This window comes from Bidens hawaiensis, unplaced genomic scaffold, assembly GCF_021521415.1.
Source record: "Bidens hawaiensis isolate Kalapana, Puna unplaced genomic scaffold, B.hawaiensis_p1.1 tig00001597_1, whole genome shotgun sequence".
NCBI classification, from domain to species: domain Eukaryota; kingdom Viridiplantae; phylum Streptophyta; class Magnoliopsida; order Asterales; family Asteraceae; genus Bidens; species Bidens hawaiensis.
In genome coordinates, this window is record NW_027491092.1 from 1,107,469 (window position 1) to 1,122,394 (window position 14,926).

Consider the following 14,926-nt stretch of genomic DNA (forward strand, 5'->3'; position numbering starts at 1 on the left):
GTTATCCTTTCCGCCTAACCGAGGGCGAGAGCTGGATGAGATGTCAAAGTTTACCCTTGACTGCCAAATGCCTAGCTTTCTCTTTTTGTTTAGTCGGGCGGTGAGGACGTTGTTTTCTCTTGTTTTCTGGGTGTAGAGGTTTGTGCTCTGGGGAAGATCTCTACCCAGTTGCTTTTCCGTTTCCGCGAAGCGTTTAGCTGCTGTCATGATGGCATCCCACGTGGATGGCATGCCGTCTTTACCCGTTAAGGTGCGGATGAGCTCTGGGTCCTTCACGCCCTGGATGAAAGCAGCGCGAACAAGATCTTCGCTAATAGTGCCCAGACTTAGCTTCTTTGAATTGAAGCGCGTGATGAAGTCTAGTAAAGACTCATCTTCCTCTCGGATGCAGTTGAGGATCGTCCATTGCTCTTCGGTATACTTTCTTTGTTGACTGAAGTGTTGGCTAAACTTTTGCTGGAAGTCCGCCCAATCGTAGATGTGGTGGACCGGTAGACGGTCAAACCACGCTCTGGCTGCTCCAACCAGCGTCATCTGGAACATATAACACCACGTGGGTTCCGTCCAGTTGCTGACGGTTGCCCCCGCTATGAATCTGTTCAAATGATCGTCTGGGTCGGATATACCATCATAAGTTCCGATGTTGGACATCTGTTTGGCACTTCTCGGGGCGATTGCTTCCGCAATGTCCCTTGCAAACTTGGACGTTCCCGCGTTTGCAGCAGTTGGTCTAAAGGTTTTGGAGAAGTCACGTGGGTTTCCCCCCGCGTTCCTTGGTTTGAAGGTTTCTTCAAAATTCCTTCTCGGTTGGAAGTCCGTTTCCTTACGCTTCCCTTTCGCCTTATGGCGAGGGTTTGCGTCGGTGTCGGATTCCTCCCGATCATCGTCCGAGTACTCGCACTCACTGCTCATGTTGAGCTGTTGTCGAGTGCTTCCAAATTCGTCAGCCTGTTGGATGGAACGTAAGCGTTCGTCCAACTCAGCTTGGAATTCCTTCTGACGTGCTTCCGCCCACGCTTTAACTTGTTCAAGTGTTTGGCGGGGGAGCCTCGTCTGTTGTCTTTCTACCTGGGTATCAATGAATCTCAGGGGATGATTGTTTACTGCACTTGCCCCGGCTTGGGTAACCGGGGTAGTGTTCGTAAAATTTACTGCACTTGCCCCGGCTTGAGTAACCGGGGTAGTGTTCGTAAAATTTGTGTAGTCGCCGGTGTTCATCCCAGTAGCTGGGGATGTGATTACCGGGGTTTCTTGGTCACTCGCTGGCCTCGGGACCGGAGTAACGTTAACCATCTTTCCAGAAGTTTTGAAAAAACTGAAAAAGAATAAGTTCTAGCTTTTATCCCACGGATGGCGCCAATGAAGAAACACTAAGTGACCCCGGGCAGATTACGGATAATCTGGGGGTTAAGTAGATGTTTCCCACGAGGGTTAGGTCCGGCAAAGATGGTTGTTCTTCTGATGACCTGCAAAACAGACACCGTGAGCTCGTCACTGAGAAGGGGGGGTACCTCCTTGTGACCACCCTCCGGCGTGAGAATTAGACTAGATTGCTCTTGAATATAAGTGTATATTAAGAGAAATAGCTAGAGCAGATATCAGATAATATATGAAGATATAAGATGATGATACTGTTCCAAGGTGTTGGAGTATTTATAGCCGAAGGTAGGTTTCCAAGCAGGTACAGCCGGCTGTATAATATTCCTGTTCTACCAACTGTGGGCTACGCACGTGCCATGCTAGTGGTTGGTGGGTAGGCAGCGGCTGATAGTGACATGGCCGGCTGTGCACTGTTCCTTTTCCACCAACTGCAGGCTACGCACGTGCCACGATGAGGGTTGGTGAGTAGGCAGCGGCTGATAGTGACTTTAAGTACTAGAGCGTGCTGCTCGTCGTACTGTTGTCAGTGAGCTGTCGCTGCTTTGGTCAGATCTTTTGTCCATACCTTGGAAGGTACAGTACAAAAGATCCTCCAGTAGCGTACGGACTGGCTCATTTGGGCGGGAGTATTCCCGGCTTTGGGCGGGAGTATTCCCGGCATTGTGCGGGAGTATTCCCGGCTTTATCATTCCTTCTTCAGGTGACTACTGAATTATTTGAGAGTTAGTGCCTTGTGCGTGTAGCCTTGCTGTTAGTGCGGGTAGTCTTCCCTGATGGCTAGTATCCGCAGCTGCGGGAACAGGCGGAGTACGTTACCATTGGGAGGCTTTTCCTGCGGGAACAGCTTGCGTACTGCGCGTAAGGACGTCATCTCTCTGAGCGTGGTGGGTCCTGCAGATCCAGTTGGTCTTTGCGCAGACGTCCCTTTGGTGAGTCTTGCGGGTCCAACCGCGCAGACGTCCCTGTTCAAGGTGAGTCTTGCGGGTCCAACTGGGCTCTGCTGGGACCTACCTCTTCAATTAGTTAGACACGTATGTGCATTTATGAAATAGTCTACTTATCAAGCCAAAGTGCATAAAACCAAACATATGCCCACCAATATATGAGACACATCCATCAAGTTAGTGTTGGCCTAATATGTCTATCTATAAACAAGTCGTCACCGTCGCAACTGATAATCAAAACGCTTTTGATGTAACCTTAACACGAGTCATCATATTAATGTCCCTCCTTGCTTCTTTGCTTTCGACGTTGGTGGTGAGGGGTCAGTCCGCATTGGATGCAATAAGGAGATTCGGGTTTTTTTAGGCTTTGATGCCATAAAAGTTTTTATGACATGGAATTATTGATGTGTTATTTCAATAATGATACTCTATTGATGGATATTTCTAGACATCGCCACTACATTGTGATATTCCTAATTCAAATTGTTAAATTAAACTTTATTTTATATCAACTTGTTAAATTATTTCTAATGCAACTTGTTTAATTTACTTTTATGCTATTTCAACTTGCCACATTCTTTCTGTATATTATATGTGAACTATATCTACTTAAAATCATAATCATTTGAATTTGATGAGTATTGTGGGTGTAATAAGCTACTCGAGATTGGTTCGTTGAAGACTTGAATATGGCTAAGTTTAAATGACATCGAGCCCAAAACTTAGCTTGTTTGATAAACGAGTCAGTTTGAGCTTCACTTACGAAACTCGAACTGGCTTGCGAGCCTAAGCGAACCTCTTATTCATATATAGTATTAATTTATATATTATATATAAATTTGTATAATGGTTATTATTGTGTATATAAAAATTAGACAAATAATTTAACAACATATATTATTATGTTATGTATTGAAGTTATGATTACAATATGTGTATATAAATTAATTATCAAGTAATAAACAAGTCAAGAAGAAATTGAAAAACTACTTACACAAACTTGAGCTTTGGAAATCGAGCTTGAAATGAATCAAACTCGAGCTCCTACAAATTAAGCATATTTTATTTATTTTAGGTCACGTGTTTCTTTCATCAAACACATTTTACAACTGAATGTGAAAAGGACACTTATTTTTTCAATCTCGAAAAACATAAAAGCATATGCATGGAAAGTGAGGATGAGATTTGTAACCGGAGTACATGGGTCACGCTTTTATTAAAAATAAAATAAAATAAACGCTAACGATACTCTTGTTAGTAATGAGAAATATACGAGTACAATATCGTTTACAAAATCGAATAAAATAAATATAATATACAGGTTTTTATATTCAAAATTGATAGGATATGGTGCCTTCATCGGGTACTTCATGTAATAGCTTCGTCTTGGCTTTGACTAAGCACCTTGACTATCATAAAAAACAAACAAAATATTGACGGTTGTGGCTGAGGAGTCGTGTTCAACACGGGTCCCTTAAAACAGATTTCGCGCCTCTACTTAGACAACGCGTCTGTCTCCCAGGATACAACAGCCGAAGCAGTATGTACTGCCGGGGAAGGCTACGCACCCGAGGCTACACCGAATACTTTAGTGTGTTAGAACTTGGTAATATAAAGATGAAGTTTAGAGAGTTTCCTCTCCTATATTTTTTGTAAATGAAATATACAAAGGCTTATTTTGATGATCATTTTTGTTGCAAACTTCTCTCTTTTTCTTTAAGCAAATTTATGCAATAAACATGGATGAATGAAATGTCTCACTTAATTTGAGATATAAACACTAATAAATCTCATTAAGAGACATAAATAAAACTCTACCCAATAGTTTATTTTTAATTCATCATATTAAAAGTTTCATTAATAATTTCACTAAATAAAATATCCATTCATTTACATAAATTTCCAACAGTAACAACCGACTATACAGTTTTGCCATACTTTTAATCGTATTTTTAACCTGATCACTATAAGAAAACCGAACCAAGTGGCATGACAATTACGTTTTTCCTGATGATGCGATATCCCCATCGAAATGCCAATCTTTTATAATTTAAAGTAAGCCTAAAACACATGACGATCACAATATCAAAGTCTTGATCCGTGAAGCCGACTATTATAAAATAACAAAAAGAACGAATTCTTAATTCTCCAATAATATATGGGTCCCTTTAGCTCCACATATAAATTAATCAATTGTACACATACATATAACTTAATAAGATATCTACGTCATTATCATTAGTTATATAATACTTATGTTATTTTCTTTAAACTAGTATTTTATCAGACGCGTGGTGCTAGGGAAAGTTAGTAAAATTAGGGCGATGGTAAAATCTAGGTATATTGGTTTTTATTAATCCCAACTATCATCTTTTGGTCACTATCAGTCTCAACTAACGAATTGGCTGCTGACGATCCTAACTTTTAACGTATTTGTTCCTAATGGTCTGCGACTAACAGAATCCTAACGTCGTTAGTTTCAGGTCGCCGGAAAAACGTTTTTCCGACGACCTGAAACTAACGGTGTTAGGATTATGTTAGTCGCAGACCATTATGAACAAATACGTTAAAAGTTGAAACCGTCAGTAGCCAATTCATTAGTTGGGACCGGCAGTGACCAAAAGAAAATAATTGAGATTAATATAAACCAATATACCTAAAATCTAAGCGTTGTCGGTCTCAAGCGTTGAGACGGTAATTCGACAAGAATTCGGTTGGTTTCGATTACGTGCTTAATTGTACGGAAACTAAAACAAAAACAAAAACAAAACAAAAAAAAAAAAAATTCGTGAGGTGGACCAATGGGATGGAGTCGGTCAGTAAAACTCGATTGTTGGTAAAACCCAACCGTTATTGGTCTTGGGCGTTGAGGCGGCCAGTCTACGTGAATTCGGTCGGTTTCCATCACATTCTTTGCGATACTAGAACAAAAAAAATCAGCATTTGGTTGGTTTTCGTTACGGCACTATAACTAAAATAAAATGCTGTAAATGTACGCGAATCTGGTCGATTTCTGTCACGTTTGTTACCATACCATAACTAAAATAAAACAAAATTGGTTTTCAATAAATTTTTGTTACATACGTTATAGGTTTGAACTTAAAAAAACAACAAAATACCACCCATAAGGTGCCGCAAAGTGACCCAATTAGAGACTTTGCGACACCAAAGTCCTAAATTATTATATATAAATATAATAATAATTGCTTATTATAGGAATTATGTTATTTTCTTATTTTTATTAGAACAAAATGTCAATGGCCTAGTGATATCTAAAGTTTCATCTTCCCAAATAGCTAGTGAGGGATCAAAACCATGAGTAACGCAAGATAAAAGGATAAAGTTAAGTCGTTAAAAAGAAAAAAGCAAATGCCCTTTGATCTAGCAATACCAATATGTTGGGTATGATTTATTTTCAAATTAGAAGGGTTTAAGTCTCGTGGTTATAAAAAAATGTGTAATTTAAAAATAGAGTTAGCCCATGCGAGTTATCATTCTAAACTAAATATTCTTAATTTCACATTAAAATAAATCCTCAGCGTTTATGAAACTGCTTAAGTTTATAACTATTAAAGGAAATAATTGCAAATTGCAACTTTATTCAATATTTCAAGCTATTACCTAAAAAGATTTGAATAGTCTCTTAAACTATTTGATTGAGTCCAAAGTGGAAGGTATATTTATTTGCACATAATCACATTTGATCTTCTTGTCCAAAGAAATATTTTCTAAGCGTCGCCACTACATCATTTTATTTCTAATCCAAGTTGTTTTAGCTTAATTTAATATCAACTTGTTAAATTATTCCTAATCCAACTTTAAACCTATTTTATGTCAACTTGCCATACCCTTTTCATCTTTAGTAGTTTTAATGCACACTTGCAATTTTAATATAATTTTAAAATTATGTCTACATGATACAATATAGTAATTATATAGACAAACATACTAAAAAACAAGTTTTATTTTCGTTAAAGATCACGTGTTTCAGCCATCAAAACATCTTACAACTACATTCAAAAAAATATACAATCTTTTACTCTCAGACGAACTTGAAAGCTTTTGAAACAACCGATGATACGCTTCTATCATGATTTGATGATTGTATTTTGATACATGGGACACCTTAAGAAAAGTAAGTCATACGTCAATTACGTTTTTGAATGACATCACACCACTCTTGAAATGCCAAGTTGTAACTAAATAAAAAAAACTTTTTAATATTATATAAGCCTAAAACACATGATGATCATAATATCGAAGGCTTGATCCATGAAGCAACTATTATAAAAAAGAAAATTTGAAAAGGCACAAATTTTAATTATACAATAAAAGAAATTATTGGCCCCTTTTTGGAATTACAAAGCTTCTTATTATTATTATTTTTTTTTTATCAACTTGATGTGTTTCTTCAAGCATTACAAGAGATCACCTTTTCTTCAAGTTGCAAAATACGACATACATATTTTCATTTCTTTCTTTTTAAAATGGTTACACTAGATAGCCACTTGACGATTTTGACACATGAAAGGACAGCAGCTAAATTCCATATTGGAACTACTTAGGCTGAGGGGTGTGGAGCGCTAGAATGGGCGCAAGAGGCCAGACGCTCGCGCCCCGGGGCGCGAGCACCACACCACCGAGGCGCGAGAGGGGCGCGAGAGGGGCGCGAGAGCGGAAAAAGAGGCAGGCGCCAGGGGGTTCGCGGGACAGGTTGAGCGTGAGGGTGCTTGGGGTTTTGTGAATATAGCCGTTTGAAAGATAAAATGAGCCGTTGGCTCTTAATATTTAAAAAAAAAAAAAATTTTCTACTACTATATATTACCCATTTTATACAACACTTTAACACAACTTCAAAAAACACCAAACTTACCCGTTTCTTTATACAACACTTCCTATATATTACCCATTTCTTTCAAACTTTTTTAAAAAAACCTTTACAAAATCCTATATAATACCCCTAAATCAACCCATTTTTACCATATCAAACACAACTTCAATCTCCAAACAACCCATCGTCCCATTTTTTTTTTTAAAATAATGTCGTCGTACTCGTCTGATTCCGACTCCTCCGAAGAGGATGATTTGCTTCTTCATGTAGGGGGAGTTTTGACCGCAGCCGTGGTAAATCTCTTGCAAAATCAAGCCCATCAACCCCGACTCCCGAGGGTTAGAGCACCACCTCGTGATCGTGATCGATCGGGTGCTAACGATACTTTGATGAGGCATTATTTTAGCCCTCAACCGGTATACGCGGAGTCGGATTTTCGAACTCGTTTTCGAATGAGCAGGCAATTGTTCACGCGTATAGCGAGTGATTTAGAGGCACGGTATCCCTTTTTCCAACAAAGGGAGGATGCTAGGGGTCTTCCCGGTTTTACCCCTCTTCAAAAATGCACGGCTGCTATCCGTCAACTAGCGTACGGCATCTCGTCGGACGCTTTGGATGAGTATTTACAGATGTCGAAAAGGGTTGCACGTGAATCCCTTCATTTTTTCTGCCAAGGTAAAAAACATTAATTTTACTTTTTATTAAATATTTATTACATTTTTTAATATATATTGTACGTAGGAGTCATATCGACTTACGCTCGGAGATATCTGCGTAAACCTACAACGTATGACATCCAACGCATATATGAGGTGCACGCAGAAAAACATGGTTTTCCTGGGATGCTAGGTAGCATCGATTGTACGCATGTTGGATGGGCTATGTGTCCAACGGCCTGGCGAGGTCAGTTCCACCGTGGTGATCATGAAGGGCCGACCCTCATACTTGAGGCGGCGGTGTCACAGGATCTTTGGTTTTGGCATGCTTTTTTTGGTGTTGCTGGGTCAAATAACGACCTTAATGTTATCGATCAGTCACATTTGATCAACGACCTTATCGGCGGGGTTGAACCACCTCAATCTTTTGTTGCAAATGAAGAACTCTTCAAGTACGGGTACTATCTGGTCGATGGTATTTACAACGAATGGGCTGTGTTAGTTCAAGCTTTTACAGATCCAGTCGCCGACAAACGGAAGTATTTTACGAAGAAGCAAGAGTCTGCTAGAAAAGATATTGAAAGAGCTTTTGGAGCTATAAAAAAACAATATTATGTTCTGGCGAACCCGATACGTTATTGGACTCGGGAGAGGATAATGGACGTCGTCTACACGTGTCTTATCCTACACAACATGACGTTAGAAGACGAGGGCAAAGCTATATGCCAAAACTACCAAGGTGACATTCCGCCACAACCGTCCACAATCAGTGATCAACAAAAACTTCACAACATAGCAAATATCAAGAGCCGTGAGATACACGGGGATCTTCGACATGAGTTGGTTGAACATTTGTGGGCGAGGCGACCAGAGGATCTTGTATTAGATTAGTTTTATTATTAAATATTATTGTTTGTTTAATTTTTAGTATGTTTTTTTTATTATATGAATTTTCAAAAAAATGTGTTTTTTTTAAATAATTTCTTGGTTTTTTAATAATACGTTTTTTTAATACATTTATAAAAAAATAAAAAAATAAACCGCTCGCGCCCCCTCTCGCGCCCCTCCACACCATAGCCCGGGGCGCTATCACCACTACCAACACCCATCTTATCAAGTTTCTCTCTCTGCCACACGTCACAATATTATTGGCTGGCGCCCCCACTCGCGCCCCCTCTCGCGCCCCCCACACCCCTCAGCCTTAGAAGCAACTACAACTGTTATCGAACGAAATCTTATATCGATCACGCATGTCTCCCCGTCCTCCTGTTCTTATTCTTGTTTCTCTCCTCGTATCTTCTGCCTGCCTTAAAAAGCACACGCAAAACAATACATAAGTTAATTATGTTAATATAACAATAATAAGACGTGCTAATTGCACTATCTATACTAATCCTTACCCCTAGTGAAAATCCTTGAACATTTGACATGGCTGAAGAACCTCGTTTGCTAGACGAGGAGCTCGAGCTTTCACCAAAGCTTGAAGAAGTCGGAATTTCAGACTCTTCAAACAGTTCCTCAAACAGGTCCTTTAGTTCTTCAAAACTCTCTCCGTTTCTCTGCATAACCACGACCGTATTTTCAACATCGTTATTTCAGAATTTCCAAATCTAGACTCGCTAACTTGTTTAGAACAAGAAAAGTGACGTGATACTGAACACACACCGCACCAAACAAAACAACCATCATTGGACGAAACCAAGTTGATGCCGGTCGGGCCTACTAGAAGGAAAAGGACCAAGTTGTATAGATTCTCATGAACCAATTGGACCACTTGAGTGGATAAAGTTGTCATATTCACATCAATATATGAGGGCCTACATCGATACGGTTTCTAAAAGGAAATATATGTGCTAATGCTAGTGTTCCCCATATGTTTGACGTACTAAAAGTAGAAACACAAGTCCTGCCAAAATAACCTCTAATTTAACAGCCTTTCAATTCATACTTGGATTGATCTATATGCCAGAGAGAATTCGGAGCTTACGTTTGGTTTGTTTTGACTCATCAACACCGCCATTTCGCTCATAAAGTCGGCCATCCCCTGCTTTCAGTATATCATTAATCAGCCAACAATTTGCATAAATTATAACAACAAACAAAAGATATTCATATGTTATTTTAGACCTAAATTAAGGCAATGAATGCTAATGTTATATTTTTGAAAAGTTCAAAAGTGAGTTATAATTATGGGCCAAATGAATATTTAATTTCAAGAGATCCAATGTCCCATGTTCAACAAGCTCCAATTCCTATAACAAGATAAACGAAAACTTACATCGTCGTCATCATCACTGTCATAAGCTCCTACATCGTACATGAATCTTTTATTTACATCGGAAAGTACTAGGAACACACAAAACAGAAGAAGCTTGTCAGCAACCAAACCAATCCTAGGAAGAATTGAGCTAACAAGATGAGAGCTTTCTTACCAGAATATGCTTCTTGAATGTCCTGAAACTTCTTTTTAGCCTCTTCCAGGTATCTAGAGTCCGGGCAACGGTCAGGATGCCATTTCTACCTCCACATTAAAAAAAAAAAAAAAAAAAACAAGATTATATATTTTCAATATGGTTGCAGAGGTCGCTAGGCGCTGCCATGCCGGTCGACTAGTCGTGCATTACTCGGCTGCCCAGCCCCAGACCGACATATACAAAAGTTTTTACCAGTGCAATATTATACACAGTATTAAATTGAATTCTTACCAGTGCAAGCTTCTTGTAAGCAGTCTTGAGCTCAGCTTCAGTGCATTCCTTGTTCAAACCCAAAACCTGATAAAAATCACAACGATTGCCATTGCGGCCCATCGTTACAAATTAGTAAGTGCTTGAAAGAAAATGATTAGAGATATGTTATAATTAGCAAGTGCTTGAAAGAATTTGGTATGCTTGTGAAGGATGAGGATCCATGTTATATGCAGGTGCTGCTCTGCAAGAACCCACAGGAAGCTATAAATATATGATCAGTTGCAGAAGCCTTTTCTGATATTTTTATTTTATTTTATTTTATTTGATTGGGTATGCATACTAAGATTAGTAGGAAGACATGTGTGATGGACAATTGGTGTTGAGAGTGTAGTAGGGCCCATATGGTAGAGAGATCTAAATCCAGATTTGTGTTAACTATTAAAGCCTTAATATCCAATTATCCATCAAAGCATATATGATTATTAGCAGTATGTAATATCTATCAATCACAACATGTTACAGCTGGAACCCTCAACCCTTTCTTCTTAAATATACTTTTTAATTAATGTATCAAAATATCTACCTCCCATCAATTCAACTTTTATATTTTATTAAAAATCATCATGAGTTAAAACCAACAGCTACATAATTCCTTTCAGTTGACCAAATGTTCACAAATAAACTGTTTCCTACATATTTGTCCCTTTCTATATTGATTATATCACAAATTAAGAGTAGGTGGCACAAAAGTTTTATAATATTAGTTTGTTTTTAGTAAGTTTTAAATTCAAATACATGTAACAACAATCTGATACAAATCAGGAATGGAGACAAAATTTATATTATTACATCAATCTCTACTCTCTAGCATTAGGAAATATTCAAGTCAAGTATTGATAATTCATATAGGAGCAGGCTCACAAAATTAGGCAGTCATACTTTGATAATAATCGCTAATAATCGTTGCTAATAAGATCTCACCAAATCATGAACAAAAACTAAAAAAAGTAACAGGTATTTCCTGTTGCTAGAGAGAGAAGTTTCTATGCTTCATGTATTATTATTATTAAACTAAAGCAGAAGAACATAAACATGTTTTAGCTACAATTACAAGAGAGTCCAAGCAGTTTATTGGGTTCTCAAAGCTTTGATCCAGTCTATCTCCAGCCGGAAATCACCTGGGCCGGTTTGAGCACCCGGGACCCCACCTTCAGCATTGACAGAGAGCGACATGCCAACAACTCGAGATGGATTCATTTCTATATCTGCTTCGATTACATTTCCTCTCCATGTTGGAAGATAATGTGCCAGAGGAATCTGCAATTGTCAAAACTTAAATCACACAAAAATTAAAGGCCAAATAACCCAAAAAGTTTACATCTTTTTTTCATAACTTTAGCAATCAACTTTAAATTGTGAGCAAAATAAAAAAGATTCTACAATTTTTTAGCCAGACTCATTTTTTAACTTATTTTTACCCAGCCTTATTTTTTAACAAATAAGATGACAAGTCAAAAAAATTAGAAAATGAGCAAATGGTTGATGTGCTAAAATAGATGATAAAGTGTGAGTTGATTTCTGATTTTAGTGTAATATAAAGCTGGTTATTAAAAACAGGAAATTGAAACATTTGTCTTCAATTTATGTGTGTTGCCCAAATTTAAAGTTGTTTGACTACACACATATATGGGGCGCATTCATTTCAAAACCAATATGTACATAATGCTTCAATAAAAGAGTAAATTGAACAAAATAATACAACTTATTTCTATCTCTCCACTCTCTTCAATTTTATCTACTCTGTTAAACTTTAAAAAGAAAAGTATAACAAGGCACGCATGTGCACGCAGACATGCAGTGTATATGCATATACGCATTTAGAGAAAACTCTAATCAATACCATATTTAAGAAAAAAAAATCTCAAGCGTACGGTTCTCAATATATATATTGGTTCCAAAAAACACTTTGTACTGTAATGAACCACATTTTCTGCAACAAATATAGATGACTCAATGATCTCATGAATAGCTCATAAGCATAGTGGCACTTGTGTAATTAAATAGAAAGATAGGTTGAATTGAATAAATAAAGATAAACGGACAAGGATTAATCCTAAGCCCTCCCTTAACCTCTCTTGTAATCTCTCACTATATATGTATATGTATCCACAGAGATTGATAAAATCATACAAAACCAATTTTAAGTAGAGAAGTGTGAGAACCACTAAACACTTGTAAATTTTGCCTTAATAGATATGTAAGGCAATTAAGTAATTGCATAATCGCTCCCACTAAATCTGATATGCAGACATAGGCGGTTTTCGTGGTTCTCTACTTAAAATTGGTTTGGTATCGAGTGTGTCCCTATGTGTGTCTGTGTGTGTGTGCATGTGTGTCTACTTGAGGTTTTTCACTCAGCACCAAAATAATATTGCAGAAATTTGATCCTGAGAAAACCAGAGTACTTTCATATACAGTTTTTTTCTTATTTAACACAGTAAAGGACTTAAATTACTTACTTTTGCAACAACCCAGTTGTCTTTAGGCGCAGCAACAAATGCCTGCCATGAGTTATCTTCCATTTGTCCAGGCGAATTTACCCAATTCTCTGTATAAATCTGCATTAAAATTTAAAGCTTCAGTATCTACTAAAAATGTTTAAAAAATGCCATAATATATATATATATATATAAGACAGAATGATAAGAGAACTTACAGTTGATATGTAACTTCTCCCATCTCCTTTAATTTTGAGTGCTATAGTATCATAAGGATCTAAATCGATGAAGCCATCAAACTGCATTGTATAAAAGGGAACCACTAACATGTTGTTTAAAAGCTACATGTCACGCAGTGTGATTAAATGAAGATGAACACTGGCACAAAGTATTGTTGAAAATGGATAAAGCCATGAAACAAGACCTTTTTAGACCTCATTCCACAAAAGCCACTCCTGCTAATATTCCATTTTGTACCCTCAGTAACATCCAAAGACAGATTTCCAGAGAAAACTCCTAGAATATTTTAAAGAATCAAGAATCTAAAAGCACCCAAAATAAGGAGGGCTATGCTGGACGTATAAGCTACGTTTACTAACCAGTGGCACTTTGTTCCTTTTCTGCATCAGTGATCTCTAATGCTGCTGATGATAAACCTGTATGGTTGCACTAACATATCAGTTATTTATAACAAACAGTTATTTAAGAAAAAAAAATCTCAAGAGAAGCGCATAATAAGTTGAATTGTGATCTGTACTTTCGGTTTAAGGGCTTAAAATTCAAAAATCAACCTCCAAAGCAATAAAATATCCTTTTTAAACAGAATGCATGAATAGCAATATAAAATAAGACGCATCACTTAGCGAAAATGAGTACGATACATGGATACAAAGCAGAGCAGAGCAGTGTGGTATGTACCTCCATATTGAGAATCAGAATACAAATGCCACTTCTTAAGCTCGTCTTTGGAATTAAACTGGTATACGAATCTTTCGCTAGGAGGAATCAAGTCATCAATGTTCCAAGTGAGAGCTACAAAATGAGAGATGAAATAATAATAATCAAAGATTATATGATATGAATAGAGCAATGTACCTCTTTTGGTGGCGGTTAAAGAAGCTTGCCATATAGCTCGAATTTTGGACATCTTCAATTCAAAAGCCCTACCTAGCAAGTGAATAAATATTACACACAAGCAAACAAACAAACAATAGTCACCCACTACAATTGAACAAAACCAACCCTAATAATTATAATTAAAATGAATTACTTACTTACAGAATAATAATGTTCCAAGAAGAAGAAGATGATGATGAGGTCAGAATGATCGTCACTCTCAACTGCGGTGAGATGCAGAAACAAACAAACAAACAAAGAAGCGATGAGTTGTTCGGCCGTTTGGTTTGGGGCTGAAGATTCAATCAGGCGTCGCTCAATAACTGACTCAAGTGCAAACGAGACGAGTTTAGCCGTTTGTGGGCTTCTTGAGCTTCAATTGATAAACAACTCGAGCCTCAAATAAAGCTGGTTTAGGTTCATCGTACATTATCAAGTTTTGTGTGCGTTAAGTTTTTAAATCTTTTGTACTTTTATGTATTAATTTCAGACTGCATCACTGCACAGCCGAGCTTTTGCTCGTTTAAGGTACTTTACGAGCTCGAGCCGAGCACCGGGCATGAAAAACCAACGAGCTCTCATAAGTCGAAACGAGCCGGGCTCAAGCCTAGTTGAACTAGGTCCCGGCTCATGTACACCCCTGCCACGTCATTATCTTGTTGTCTTGTAGCTTTCACTAGCTTTTTCCGTAAATGCCTATAATGGTTTAATTAAAACAAATAATATAATAATAAATAATTTAAAGAGAAACAAAGACGGGTGATATAGGTTTATTAATTATATTTTTTAAACGGCGACTTTATTAAAATGACAC

General features: G+C 37.6%; 2 protein-coding genes across 2 annotated transcripts; both read right to left on the reverse strand.

Annotated features, from left to right (window-relative positions):
- Positions 1–9,055: 9,055 nt before the first annotated feature.
- LOC143589456 (uncharacterized) lies at positions 9,056–10,989 on the reverse strand. Its single transcript, XM_077070215.1, has 6 exons — positions 10,517–10,989; positions 10,244–10,328; positions 10,090–10,157; positions 9,799–9,855; positions 9,212–9,370; positions 9,056–9,118 (listed from the first exon to the last, which is right to left on the reverse strand). Exons 1-6 carry the CDS (start codon positions 10,616–10,618, stop codon positions 9,056–9,058), a joined length of 534 nt encoding a protein of 177 aa, XP_076926330.1. The 5' UTR covers positions 10,619–10,989.
- A 614-nt stretch (positions 10,990–11,603) lies between these two features.
- LOC143589934 (putative complex I intermediate-associated protein 30) lies at positions 11,604–14,143 on the reverse strand. Its single transcript, XM_077070553.1, has 7 exons — positions 14,092–14,143; positions 13,915–14,028; positions 13,596–13,652; positions 13,421–13,512; positions 13,215–13,295; positions 13,018–13,116; positions 11,604–11,815 (listed from the first exon to the last, which is right to left on the reverse strand). The coding sequence occupies exons 1-7, from the start codon at positions 14,141–14,143 to the stop codon at positions 11,627–11,629; spliced, it is 684 nt and encodes a 227-aa protein (XP_076926668.1). The 3' UTR covers positions 11,604–11,626.
- Between the last annotated feature and the right edge of the window lie 783 nt (positions 14,144–14,926).

What these genes read in the sequence shown, in the direction of transcription:
- LOC143589456 (XM_077070215.1), bottom strand. Translation starts at nt 10,618, where the DNA reads ATGGGCCGCAATGGCAATCGTTGTGATTTTTATCAGGTTTTGGGTTTG. An exon ending in CTTACAAGAAGCTTGCACTG is followed by an intron (nt 10,329 to 10,516) that starts GTAAGAATTCAA and finishes ATGTGGAGGTAG; the next exon opens with AAATGGCATCCTGACCGTTG. An exon ending in TGAGTCAAAACAAACCAAAC is followed by an intron (nt 9,371 to 9,798) that starts GTAAGCTCCGAA and finishes GTGGTTATGCAG; the next exon opens with AGAAACGGAGAGAGTTTTGA.
- LOC143589934 (XM_077070553.1), bottom strand. Translation starts at nt 14,143, where the DNA reads ATGTCCAAAATTCGAGCTATATGGCAAGCTTCTTTAACCGCCACCAAA. An exon ending in TTCTGATTCTCAATATGGAG is followed by an intron (nt 13,653 to 13,914) that starts GTACATACCACA and finishes GCAACCATACAG; the next exon opens with GTTTATCATCAGCAGCATTA. An exon ending in GGAGAAGTTACATATCAACT is followed by an intron (nt 13,117 to 13,214) that starts GTAAGTTCTCTT and finishes ATTTTAATGCAG; the next exon opens with ATTTATACAGAGAATTGGGT.